Below are 14,280 nucleotides of genomic sequence, written 5' to 3'. Positions count from 1 at the left end.
CAGTTAGGATCCGTTTCATCAGAAGTCGTAGGTAGGCGATTGTAGAAATCGAACCACGGGTTAGGAGATCCAATCGTAGGATCACTTTCTTGGGACGAAGACAAACAAGAAAGACAAGACGTTGGTGAGGCCATGTTCGAAAAAACCCAGAAAAGATGGGAAAAAACCCAGATTTACAAAATCCCTAAAAGCATTAGGGTTTCAAAGAAGACGAAGATGGTGGAAAAAAAATGAAGATGAAGATAATAAACCGTAAACCAAGGTATTCTTGGGGATGAAGATGAAGATCAGTGAAGAACACGAACACAGGTTGAGGATGAAGATGAGAGAGAGGGAGAGAGAGGGAGGGATGGGAAGGGATTCAGAGTAAGTGAGGTTATAAAAGGGAAGGAATGATTAAGGTGAGGTTAGAGTGTTAATTATTTTAGGTTAGTAGGGTTAACGGGGTAAAATCGTAATTACGTGTGTGAACTAAGGGTATTTAAGTAAAAAAGGATTCCCAAAAATAGAAATGGGACTAATTCAAAGGTTTTGCCAAAAAAGAAAATGGGACTAATTCATAAGATCGGAGGGAGTATATTTTAATACATAAAATGGAGGAAGACGAATTATTTACGATAAATCTCCTTCAATTCCAATAAAAGTAAAACAAAATCAAAATTCAAAGAGGAAGACAAATCATTTAGGATGTACTTTCTTGGCTCCTGCCAATGCTCTAATATAATGTCTTCTAATAATTTGTGTGTGTATATTTTCATGTAGAATTATGCACAATAATTTAACATTGAATCACCATATATACCTTGCCATATAATATAAATACAATTATTTCAAAAGACTAAGTACTAAGTAGTCATTAGGAGTATGATTAAGCTTCATTACTTCAATGACCCTTGTTAGTTAAATACTTAAGAGGTATATAATATCTTCTATTTACCATTATTGTCTTACTTGATTTTTGCACGATTGTCAATGTACATGTTCACTTATATCTATTAGTTAGTTTTTTTTTTGTTTTTTTTGAATACCTATGTTCTTTATCAGTAGTATACTATTCTTCTGTTCTTTTTTGTTCTTCTCGTTTATTCAAAGTAAATTTTAAACTCAAATATCTTTAAATACACATAATAAAAAATTATAAAAAAATACATAATATAAAAGTATACATTAAATCGAATCAAACAATATCTCACATGGATATATTTTATCTTCTAAATATGTCTCAAAAACATAATCAAATTTCCCTTTCCTTAGAATTTAATATTCCAAACGGAAAAAATATTAGAGAACGACGGAAATAATACATAATTTATTTTTAATAATTGGCGATATATGAAAACAATAACTAATGATAATAGTAATAATAATAATAACAAAAACAATCACAAATAACAACAAAAATGACAACAATCAACAAATAATTTCAAGTTTCTCGTTCTCGATGTAACGTTTTATTCCATGATTTAATGAATGTCTTCAAGGCGACACTAGATGAGCCTTCTTCATTAATTGTGGCCTTAGCCTCGTCTTTCAATTCCAACACTCGTTTTCTAACAACATCTCCTTCTTTTGAACTAATAATTTGCTTCACTCGTTTCTCAATCTCACTCGAACACACAAACCGATCCTTAGACTCATTCATCGGTAGTGCAATCCCGATCTCTTCAACAAGCAAAACCTTGTTAAAACGTTGTTCAGCATAAAGTGGCCATGCAACCATAGGTACCCCATCATCTATAGCCTCTAAAATCGAATTCCACCCACAATGAGTCACAAACCCGCCAACAGACCGATGACCCAATATTTGAATTTGTGGGACCCACGACTTCACTACAAGACCCCGATCCTTAGTCCTATCCAAAAACCCTTCAGGTAGAATCGAATTCAAATCAAGTTCGGGTGGGGCCAAAAACACATTGTTTATATCCCTACTAGTTGGTGGTGGTGATCTTACAACCCACAAAAATCTCACCCCACTATTCTCCAACCCAATAGCAATTTCCCACAATTGCTCCATAGAAAACATACCCCTACTCCCAAAACCCAAATACACCACGCTTTGACTCGGTTGTGAGTCGAGCCAACCCAGACACTCGTCCCTTTCTCCACCATTGTTATCACCTCGAGTAGCAATCAATGGTCCAATAAAATAAACAGGAGGAATCGGATTACCAGGAAGACAAATCCCTTGTTTCAAACCCATTACAGCCTTTTCTTCTAATGATTCAAAAGTATTAATAATAATCCCATCAGATTTGCGAAAATTTTCAGACACCTTAACAAACTCAGAGTAAGATTTACCTCGATCAAGCACAGGTTCAACCATATAACTTGAATGAACAGAGAACAACCCAGGAATTTCAATCATAGCATCAAGATTTCTGAATGAATCCGAGTAAATTTTATCGTAAACGGGGAAATTAAGGAATAAAGCCATACAAGAAGCACCAGAAGTGAAGAAAAAATAAGTGGGTATTTCAAGAGATTTAGAGATTTCTAAAGAAGGGTAACAAAAGAAATCAATAATGAAAGCAGAAATAGGGGAGGATTCAGAAATTGATTGAAGACACTGTAAGACATTAGGGTTATTATTACCAAGTGTTTCGAACAAAATATGTTCCATATTTTCATAATTGGAAGGATCCCCATGAAGAAGAGGAACAGAAGGGAGAGAAATGAAGGTGATTGAAGGGAAAGAGGAAGAAACAGAGGAGATGTAAGAGGAATAAGAGCCTTTGATGAAGGGGAAGTTTGGGATAAGAATGGTGATGGATGAGATTGATGAAGTGTGTGATAATAGAAGCTTTCCAAGCTCTACCATGGAGATTAAGTGACCTATTCCTGGTGATGGGTATAAAACTATTTTCTCCATTGATGAGATTTTGTGATGAAAGGAAGATAAAAATTGAGTGATGTTAAGAGGGGATGTGCTATTATATAACTATATATTTGTCGTGCGACAGCGGAAGCAAAGTCGTTGAATAATAAAGAAACAATAAGAAATTAAATGCAAACAATAAGAAAATGACACAAGAGATTTAACGTGGTTCACTATCAATGTGATAGCTACGTCCATCGGCATCGAGATCAAATAATTTCACTATGATCGCAAAGAATTTACAAGATGAATTACAATCACACTCATAAATTATAATGACTCCCTTGTGATCACTCTCTCAATTTGTGAATCATGAGATCCCTAGTACTAACAAGAGGGGGTATATATATAATAAAACCATCTTGAAAGACAACTTGGGGTCTAAGTAACCACAAATAACCGACCACAAATAAAGGTAACCGTCCCAAAAGACATCTCCCATGAAAAGAAACCGCAATTACGCGCGCCGTGTAAAACTACGCGAGCCGTGAAATGGAAATAGAACGCACCCCGCGCCCCGCGAACTGAGGCAGCAACCTCTTCGCGCCCCACGGAGGTCCTCTTTAACCCACACTCATCTTCTTCAATAGTGCTAGCTAGTTTGAGTCACAATTAACAACAATATTGAAGTTGGAACCAATAGTACTATACCCATAAGAAAAATGTTTAAAATAAGAATGATACTCCCTCTTAATTTGTTATTATTGTCCTATTTGTTTTTCCAACGGTTTTTATTTATTATTTTTAATTTATATTTTATTTTTAATTAATAAGTCAAAATATAGTAAAATAAGATCTTGTTTGATTCGTATTAATGTAAATTTTATTAATATTAACTTTTTCTTATTTTGACTCAAGCACAATAAAAGAAGTTTAAAATTAAAATAGTAAATTGGCAAAAGTGTCAAAATTAAATGGGATAATAATAGTGAATAAAAAGAAATAATTTAATATTAACATTATACACCTATGATTTTAATATGATAAAAAAAAATCTAAGTTCGATATAGAGCAAAGCTATATGGGGTTAGGGGAGGCCTGACCCTCCTTGCCGAAATTGTGATCCTTTGTATATTTGGTTTTGGCTCCTTTACTAAAATATAATATATAGTGTAAAAATATACTACAACTCAATGGTTGGAGTAACATATTTGTAAATCTAAGGTTAAGGGACCAAATCATAGTTTAAAGTTTAAACTATTATTTTTTTTAGACTAATAAATTTATATTATAATGTCATTACTCTTTATCTTTCATAATTGCAAATTCATCATTTTTAGTGTATGCTTATATTTTGACATTTAATTTACCGTTTAATTTATCAATGCTCTCAAATGTTTAAGACAAATTATAAAGACAACAATCAACACTTAATGCTACCATTAGCGTTTCATAAAAGTTCAATGCTACCATGTAAACTTTTTCAAAAAATTATTTATAGTAGATTAGATAATAGACATTATTGGATAGAAAGTTGGTTAAGTGACATATTTATGTAAACAATCATGTGATCGTACATATTCTTAAGTTCTTTTCAAAGTTTTTTGCTCATTTTCTAAAAAAATTTACTTCTATTTTCACAATAATATATCAAACTTTAAATGGATATGAATTATTTTTTTAATTATAGGAGTATATGACAAATAGGGAATGAATATAAATGAATAAATCTAGAAGGGGGTCCTACTTAATTCGTCGTTCCTAATAATTGGTTCTTGAGCTTTGATGTCAAACGTGGAAAGGATGAGATTTTATGGTAGAAGTATTGCTTGGAATTTCAATAATATCCCTTACTTTAATGGACAAAAAACATGCTCCCAAATCGGAGAAAGCGAATACACCACAAATCCACAATCAATCAATTTTAAGAGAATAAAAGCATCTAACATGGGACCCCATGAAATAAATGAGTAAGAAAAAGGTGGGAGAAAGGTCATTTTTAAATTTAATAAATTATTTTATGTGATAGAATTTGGTAAGGTGTGAATTTTGTGATTTTAAGTTATTTTTTTGGATTTTGTTTATTTTATTATTTTTTTTTTATAGTGATCTATAAATCACGGTTATTAATTAGAAATTATTAAAAAAGTGGAGTAATAAATTAATAATTGTTTCGTTTTCATATGTTCTTCTTAAATACAACTTACAAATTTTAGTCTTAAACTTTAAATATAATTTCTCATCGATTTATATGAAAAAACTTATTCATATGATATCTAGATAAATTTTTCCAATATTCTAAATCACAACTTAATCTCATCTTTATACCATCCACATATTACCTTCCATCCACTTTAAGAGTTTATCTTAATTTATTCTCTCATGAACAACCAGCTAAAATTTTAAAAAATTCCACTTTTTGGTATATCTTAACTTATTTTCTCACTAAGAATCAACTAAAATTTTTAAAAAAATTTAATTCGTAAATTTTTTTATTACAAAGTAGGTTAAAAATGTAGTAAGAATTAGCGAAAATCAAACAATCAGTTCCTTTAACATGAAAGTATTAATGAATCTCAGTCTACATTTTAATGATTAAAAAAAATGATCGGTAACCAATCTTGGTTTTAAAAGTTCCATACATTTTGTTCCCTTGAGGCTTGAGGTAGTTAATTTCATTTGAGATGTGCATGGAGGATTGGACTGTCAAGCTAACACTCCTTCTTGTAGTGAAATTGATATATTCTTCTATTTAGTCCATTCTACTAAGCTAGCTATATTTCCATTTTATAAATATCAATCCAATACACTCCTTATTTATATTTTATTTCTCTCTACATATCATTCATATTATCTTATTCTCTCTCCTAACTAAAAATTAACAAAAACAATAAATAGAATATCTGAATATGCAATAATTCTATCACTTTATCTTTAAATATCATTCAAAAAGATTAGTACAACTAAGTCCACGAGACAAAAAGTATGACCATTGTTCAGATAAACTAATACTGGTTTATCATATGTGTAATTGACAAGCACAAATTCTCAAATGAGATTGCGTGTGACCGGCACAGTTCAACCTTTTTTTCCCCCTACCAATTGAAAACCTTAAAACAATCACTTAAAGACATAAAATATCATTCTAATACTTAAAACCCTTAATATAAGCTTTACTTTTACTTCTCCAAGGCTTAATGTCCGTACTCTAGGCCTTCACATATCTTCATCTAAGATTAAAATGATCAGCTATTCTCTTGAAAGACCGTATTCTTAATGTCTATTTATATTATCCTTAATGCCTACTTTAAGTATCTTAAATGTCTACTTATATCGTTCTTAATGCCTACTTACAATATTCTAAAAATATATTATGAACCGGCGCAATTAAAAATAGTTTCCCAAAGAGATCGTCTCTTACAAGAATTTGTGTAAAATGATTACTCTAAGACATTAAATATATACATTATGGGTTTAAAAATGTTAATCTTACAGACTTTAAATGCATATTTAAAGTCCAAAATGCTCATTTTAAACTATAAAATGACAACTGCAAATATTATTTTTTAAAAAAATTTTAAAATTTGAATTAATTTTTGTTAGTGTAGCGAGCTACAGGTAACTTCCTCTGGCAAGTAGCAACATTTGAGAAAAGATGAGTCGTTAACCTTGCACAGTTTTAAGGCAAGTGTTCATCTTTCAACTACATCTTTATTGTGAATGGTACATTTGAATGACCATCACTTATAGAACTAATAAATTGCACGTAACATGGACATCATTATTGCTTTATAAAACTGGTAAATTACACGTAACAATTAACATAGACATCTTCAGTGTATGAATAAGAACAAGAGACAACAATACGACCACAAATCTGTACTGAAGAAATATTGTAGAAAATGAAATACTTGGAAATTGGAATAAATAAGGTTTTGATGCTCAAGAGCTTCTAATTGAGACAACAAAACAGAAAAATAGAGTACGATTTGGAACCAAACAAAAAGTTTTTAGTACTCACATCCAAAAATAAAAACCACACCAAACATTACTAGACCAAAAACAATGCACAGAATTTTAATAGAAAGGCAGAAAAAATTAGTATTCCCATTTCTTCATCTCCATGCCATCGGGAGGGGTTCCTTCGACCTTTTTTGCACCCACTTCTTTCCAGTTGGTTGACAGCACAGTTCCATTCGACTCCACCTGCCGATGGTGAACCGAGCAATTAGTGATCGGTTTGCAAAAGAAACTAACAAGCCAACGGCTGAAGCAATACACAGCAATCAGGAAAACAGGAATACAGCTTTTGATGGAGTGTTTAACAAACATTCCGCTTTATAAGCAAAAATCGGAAGAGAAGTCTAAATCCTTACAAAGGATTTCTGCATCGCCCTTCTTGTGTCTTCATCAGCATCTCGATATATGTCCTGGAAAAACTTGTTCAGAGCAGCATCACCATCCAGTTTTTCATCTTTTTCCTGTAGCATGAAACAAAGCTTATGTAAATGATTTTGTGGCAGTTTATCTTGTTTGCACAATAAATACAGCTGTCTATAAATCTGAGTTCATGACACCACAAGTTGCAGCTTTTACCTATTCACAAAGAGACTTAATTTTTTTGGAGCACAGAAAACATGTTAATAGCTTTTCTAAATTCTCTTCTCTGCTAATGCACCATCCGTTTCCGTCATTCTTCTCCCTTGATAATGTTTCCACACCACGCCTCCCCCCAACACCACCACAACCCCAAAAATGAATATATGGATTTGCAAGCACCACATACACACTAACTAACAGAAGATACAGCGGCATCTCCATTTTCCTATAACACCCAACCAGCCAACCAGTAACAAAGTTCTAACTCGATTCCTTTCTCTTTCAACTGTCCTCTAATTTTTTTAGGGTGTTCAAGAGGGGAGGTTGGAGAAGGAAATCATAAAGGAATAGATCGTTAAGGGCATACCTCTTTCTTCACCTCGGCTTCCAATTTGTCCCAATCAACTCCCTTGAGTTTAGACGACGGGTAAGTTGGTCTATCTGATGCTGCAGCAATTTATTGGAAGAGAATTTATTTATAGACCATTCAATCATTCAATAAAAAGCAAATAACGAAGGAGCCAAAAACATGTCCTGGATGTACACAATAGTCACAAGAATAAATTGAATTTAAAACCATAGAACGAGTCGGATTATTGACAATGTTTCTCGAAAATCAGCCTATCTATACCACAAGACAAACAGAAAATTTCCCAATTTTTCACCAGTGCACAACTTGATAACAAATGACATGAATTTCTTGAAACTACACTTTTTTACCACTTCAGGTCTTCAATCACCCCCTCCTGGAAAGCGAGCAAGGGCCATGAAGCAGCAATTTACAGCCTTCTGCTCAGCTTCCCAGAATGATTGCAAGAGAGAGGAGAGGTTGACATAACATGCCATTACCCCGATGTCAAGTTGCTACCAGTTCGGATATAGGCAACTTTACCATTGTAACAACAAAAGGTTATTTCCAATCTACTAGTCAATGAGGGGTTAATGAACAAGAGAAATGACATAACAGGAGAAATCCAGGCCAAGGTTAGCACATTATTACAGGCATAGACTAAATATGACAAAGGATAAAAAAATTTATTTTCAAGCTACAATAAATCAGATGCCCAAAATTTATCCACTTACGAGATGATGCATTTATCTTCTGAGGAACTACAGCATCCTTGGTGTATTCTAGTGAAGCCCAATGTATTGCTTCAGCTTTTGCAAGACGAATTTCAATTTTAGTAGACAAGACCTCGTATTTACATTTGGCAGGTATTATCTGCCAATATCAACACACATTAAAATCCAAAATTCATATTTCAACATATGTAAACTGCTTTATGTTCAGTAGTTCTCAAAAGGGCAAAAAATTTCTATCCTTTACTACAGTCATCACTCAACAAAATTATAAATATCATATTCTTAGAAAACTTATATATATAAACTAATTACACCGACTCTCTATTTATCTAAATTCTAAAAGAAAAACATTCAGACGCTTGACACTCCAACAAGGGCATAGGAACCGTACCCAAAAAATAGACACATTAGCAGAAAAATACTACAAAGTCGTGCAATCTTGAAAATGAGATTGAGATAAAACTTCAACCATAATACCAAACAAGTAAAACTAAAATGTGTGTATAAGAGAGAAGACATGTGGAAGTTTTCAAAAATCAAGTTTATGATTATTTAATGCCAGCCTTTGGACCTACAAGTCTATGACCCATTTTAAAAAAGATTTCTGCACAATGCTGAATCTCAAGACAAATGTACCCAAAAGTAACACATTGATACATTTGTATAGATAAACTATAAAAATAATAAGACAGCAAAAAGATATGAATACTGAAGAATCAATAGTGTTTGAATCAGGTTCGAGATGAGCTTCAAAAATATTAGTAAAAATAAAAGTCTAAAATGTGTGTAGCTGTCAGATGACATGCACAAGCCTTCCAAAATAAAGTGTTTAGTGGATAACATGTCATCACAAATGAACCCATAATCGAACAGGATCCTGTATTCAGAAATCCACAAGACTTGACGTGAATCAGCAATAGAAAAATATGCCCATATATGACACTAGAATCAGCATCTTAATAAGGTAAAATACATGCATGACTTGCTGAACCCTCAAAATCACAAGCCAAACAACAATGTTTTAATATAAATTTTATACCTTCCCAAATAAGCGAGGCTCAAGATGGTATGGTTCTTCCCCCGGAAGATCAATGGTAACACTGAGCTGCAATGGAAATGTAAACCAAAGTCATAAAGGTCATTCATGGGTCTAAAAAGGGGGAAAAATAAAAACATCTAACAAGGTGCAGGAAGGCTGCTTAAACAAACTCACAATTTGTTCACCATATTTAACATCAACATTTTTGGCTGCTATACCCTTCGCAAAAACAGTTACAACTACTTCCTCGGGCTTCTGATAGAATTCATGCCTGAAACAGTTTATAAGCAAAGCAATACTACTCTCAGCCTCTGATCAACAAAGCGCATAGGAAAACAGCACTTGCGTAAAATTTCAAAACTCAGCTCCAGCCCAAATCAATTTAAAATATTGAGTAATGTTCGTCAATAAATAGCAAAAACCAAGTTAGAGAATATCAGGAGAGCAACAAACAGGTACCTGAACTTAGGTTTTGGTACTGGAACAACATTAGCTGGACTATCAAGACCAATGGTAGCAGGAACACTGGTTGCCGGTGCAGCAATAGTATCTGGTTCTGATCCTCCAGGTACAGCAGTGCCTGTAGGCTTTGAAAAAGTTGCGTCTTCCTCTGCAAGAAGTACCACAATGTCACAAGTTAAGAGGTGATGGTAAATTTATGCACAAAAAACTTGTTCATGCTACCAAATGAGATATAAGACAAGATGACAGCACTTGAAGATCCTCTCAATGAAAGAATCTAGGATCTTACAAATAAATAATATTTCCTTATCACAAACAATTGGGTTGCACATGTTGCAAGTGTAAAAGGTGTTTTAGAAAAGGCATTAAATAAAAATGTTTAACCTATTAATTTTATCTGATTTAGAATATAAACAAGGAGCAACTCAAAACTAAAAGAATATCTAGACACTACTCAGTTTCTAGAGAAGACTTAATGCCAATCAGAATAATCCTTTAGAACAGGTAAGAAACTTGAAAATGCCTCACATTCTTTACAAGTTGATATATACGATAAGGTTTGAGTACAAGATAACTGTGATTAACTGTTTGTGATTAAATGACACACCGAATTAGAGCAAAAAATAATGGTATAACAAACAGAGATTCGGGCCATTGTGGTGTTCACAAAGCTGTTGAAAAATATAGATAAAAAATTTCACAAACACATCAACTATATACCTGCAATACGCTCATCACATTCCTTGATAAAATTTTTAAATCTGGAGTCTTCAGGAGCCAAAGCAGCCCCTGCGAGGAAAGCTGTTTTTGCAGTTTGGTACTCCTCAAGCTTCAAACAAGCAATACTGCGAACAATAGCGAACGAACATAAAATGGCTGCAACAACGTCAAAAAAAGTATGCAAAAGCACATGTACTACATTCTACACCATACAGCAAACATAATAGCGTACAATACATCAAAAGTTTGAGATCAAAGAAATGATATCCATGGTCATCGATTAACATGTGAAAAGTGGTCTACAGCACAGGGCCCCGTTAGCAGAAGAGCCCAAAAATCTAATTTTATACTTATTTGATTTATCTTTTCAATTACCGCAGACATATACTTCTATATACCATTTTACACGAGAGTAACCAAGTAATAAAGAGTCAAATATTAATTAATATTTTAACAAATGGAAAAATTTTATCAATTACTAGTATTTTATTTTTTTCTTTTCTTAAATTCCAAGAGTTAATAAATAAAATTGGCATAGGGTCCCAAAATTTACAAGACGGCCCTGATGATAGCAAACCAAAAACAAAGAAGAGTGACAAGCAAGTAACCAAACAAGTAAGACTGCAATCAACATAAAAAGTGCCAAGAACAGACCCTTTACGAAGGTATGCCTTGGCCATTGACTGGTCCAGTTGGATGGCTTTGTTGGCATCAGCAACTGCCTCTGCACCATAAAACAACAAAACAAGTAAGATTATAACTTCAATTTAACTTCAAATATATAAACCTAGGGTAAAAGATTTCCCATTCACCATCTATCTATTTTAACATGTAACAGGAATCATCCAAGTTACACATCTAAAGAGTAACGAGAACTTCGGACAATCTTAGAAAGAAACATTAACAAAACTAAAATGGTCTTAATTAAAAAATTACAATCAATATGCTGCTTTATAGAAGCCAACCACATCGTATAAGGAGGTGATTGCATGCTTTTAGCTAATAATTAACATAATATGATCCACAGTCAATGTGACGTTAAATTTACACAATTCCTCCGTTTTCTATTTATGTGCGCCATTTCTCCTAGAGATGTGAGCTTTATGGTTGGAATGGTGCAAATTGTAAAGCACATATATAAAAATCATGAATAGATAAGCTGCTTAACTACGATTACTATGAGATATAAGATCAATGACCATTTCACAACACTTTACTGAAAATAACCAAAAAAAGTATTTTAATATTCAAAAGAACAACAACCTTTTAAAATCAAAGATTAAAAGCATCGTACTACAGCACTTCAACAATGAACTAACAACAATCCAATTTCAATTTTTAAAAAATAGCACTTCACTAATCATACAATTCAAAGTCCATCTCGCAACACCTAACTGAAAACATCGAAAAAAAGTAAATAAAAATTCAGAAAAAAAAGGTTTTTAAACTAAAGCACCACAAAAGTAAAGTTTCAAGTAGGCTGTTATACAGCACTTCGTCAATTGAAACAAACAATAACAAAACAATCTATACAACAAATCAAATTAATTGATTCACTATTCAATCCAAAATACCAAAAATTCAGGCAAGAAAATCAATTTACAAAAATTAGAACCAACGACTACACGATCATACTACACAACATTACTCGAAAATTCAAAATCAAAAACAAAAATCACACAACAAATGCTCTATGATGCAAAATCAATAACCAAATGAAAGCAAAGAAAACCGAAGCGACTACAAGAATAAATACAAATTCAGTTAACTATGAAATCAAAACTCAAAAACAAAAAAACTTGAATGAAGCAAATCAGTATAGTGAAGAGGAGCGAACCAGTGAAATTAGAAAGTTTAATGTTGGCTTGAGCGCGGTCGGCATAAAGTTCAGCGATATTAGGGTTTAAATCAATGGCTTGTGAGTAGAGTTCGACAGCTAATTCGAAGTGGTCATCGATGAAAGCTTCTTTGGCTTTCTTTTCTAGATCTGTCGCCATTATTGAAGGATTTGATGTCTCTGGAAGGTTAAGAAGAGGGAGTGAGAGGAAGGGGAGACTTTGGGAGGCGACTGACCAAACAGATAGAAAGAGAGGTGAGCGAACGATAATTATGATTAGAACTTTAGAAATTCGGGTAACGTTTTGCTTTCTAGTTTAATATACTAATTTAATTTTTAATATTTTTGATTATTTATAATATAAAATTATAAATATTTGATATTAATAATCTTTGTAATGAGTTGAATCAAACAAGATTTTATTTGACTATATTTTAAGAGTGATGAATGAATAATGTCATTTTTCTAATGTTACAACTAATCTAAAACGAAGGAAGTATGTGACGGTCTCATCGTAAGACAATCCACACAAACAGTCCATTAATAAAAAAAATTAATAAAAATTGAAATTCCACGTATATAAAAAACGGTTATATTTTTAAATGGTTTGGAGTGACCCAATTGAATTCGTTATATAATAACACGGCCTCAATAAAATTCGTGTTATTTTTAATAAATTGTATTTTATATTTTTCCTCATTTTGTTCAGTTAAAAAAAAAAGTAAAAAACCCGAAATGCTTCTAATAACACTACTTGCCCTATAAAGTCGTCGCTTGGAAAACTAATTTATTCATCCACTTGCATAATTGTCTTTTATGTACGGTTTGAGAACAAATATTATATTTTAAATTATGGATTTTAATTATAAAATTATAAATAAGGAATTTGAAAATGATAAGATTTAGGTAGTTTTCAAATTTTCAACTTTAACTACTTTAAAAACAATGATGGAATTTTATCCAAATCCAAATTTAAAAAATTTTGATTAATCAAACAATAAATTTGAACCAATTTTAAATTTCCAAATGAAATCATAGTTCTCAAACATGGCATTATGCTTTTTCTTCACTCCGAGTATCCTATTGAGAAAATAAATACAATAATTGATAAAAAAATTTATATAATTATTTTATCTACCTACAGGGTTGTTTTTAGGAAAGATAGACATTTACCTAGGGTTCAGAGCTAGAAAAGGTCTAATATCTGAAATTAGACACTTAAAAAAATTTCAATCTATCATTGGTTCTTTTCTTGATTAAGAAGTATATAACACGTTTTTATCAATTATAATACATTCAATCAATCTCTATTATTTTTTCAAACACCTGCTAAAGTTCAAATTCGACTTTCTATAAAGAAGGCCCATTTGATTCATTTGTCCTAAGGGCCCATATAATGTCAGGAACAACACGGCATATAGAATAAAACAAAGTAGACAAATTCTTTACCGTCCTATTATGAGACGACTTAATAGGACGGTAAAGAATTTAGTTTTAAAAAACACTGGAAAAAAAAAAGTCATATACTTAATTAATTTTTTTAAAAAAAATATTAATTGGATTGCTTGTACAGACCCATTTTGCAATGAATCGGTCTCATACAAGATTGCTCTAAATAAGTTCGTAATAGATTGTGTCTGTCTTTTAACAAGATATTATTATTATTATATTTAAATCTTGGGTTTTGTTACATTATTAATTTTAGGAGTACTATATTATTAG

The 14,280-nt window shown here is 32.1% G+C and overlaps 2 protein-coding genes across 2 annotated transcripts; both read right to left on the bottom strand.

Moving 5' to 3' along the window:
• Positions 1-1,177: 1,177 nt before the first annotated feature.
• Positions 1,178-3,561, bottom strand: LOC130806693 (UDP-glycosyltransferase 88B1). The gene has a single exon (XM_057671875.1). The coding sequence runs from the start codon at positions 2,870-2,872 to the stop codon at positions 1,424-1,426; it is 1,449 nt and encodes a 482-aa protein (XP_057527858.1). The 5' UTR covers positions 2,873-3,561; the 3' UTR covers positions 1,178-1,423.
• A 3,041-nt stretch (positions 3,562-6,602) lies between these two features.
• LOC130806242 (protein SGT1 homolog B-like) lies at positions 6,603-12,862 on the bottom strand. The gene is made up of 10 exons (XM_057671248.1): positions 12,559-12,862; positions 11,376-11,445; positions 10,722-10,846; positions 9,999-10,149; positions 9,714-9,810; positions 9,540-9,605; positions 8,501-8,639; positions 7,785-7,864; positions 7,195-7,299; positions 6,603-7,024 (listed from the first exon to the last, which is right to left on the bottom strand). The coding sequence occupies exons 1-10, from the start codon at positions 12,716-12,718 to the stop codon at positions 6,917-6,919; spliced, it is 1,101 nt and encodes a 366-aa protein (XP_057527231.1). The 5' UTR covers positions 12,719-12,862; the 3' UTR covers positions 6,603-6,916.
• Between the last annotated feature and the right edge of the window lie 1,418 nt (positions 12,863-14,280).

Source organism: Amaranthus tricolor, chromosome 2, assembly GCF_026212465.1.
Source record: "Amaranthus tricolor cultivar Red isolate AtriRed21 chromosome 2, ASM2621246v1, whole genome shotgun sequence".
Classification (NCBI taxonomy): domain Eukaryota; kingdom Viridiplantae; phylum Streptophyta; class Magnoliopsida; order Caryophyllales; family Amaranthaceae; genus Amaranthus; species Amaranthus tricolor.
This window is presented reverse-complemented; position numbering and strand designations above follow the sequence as displayed.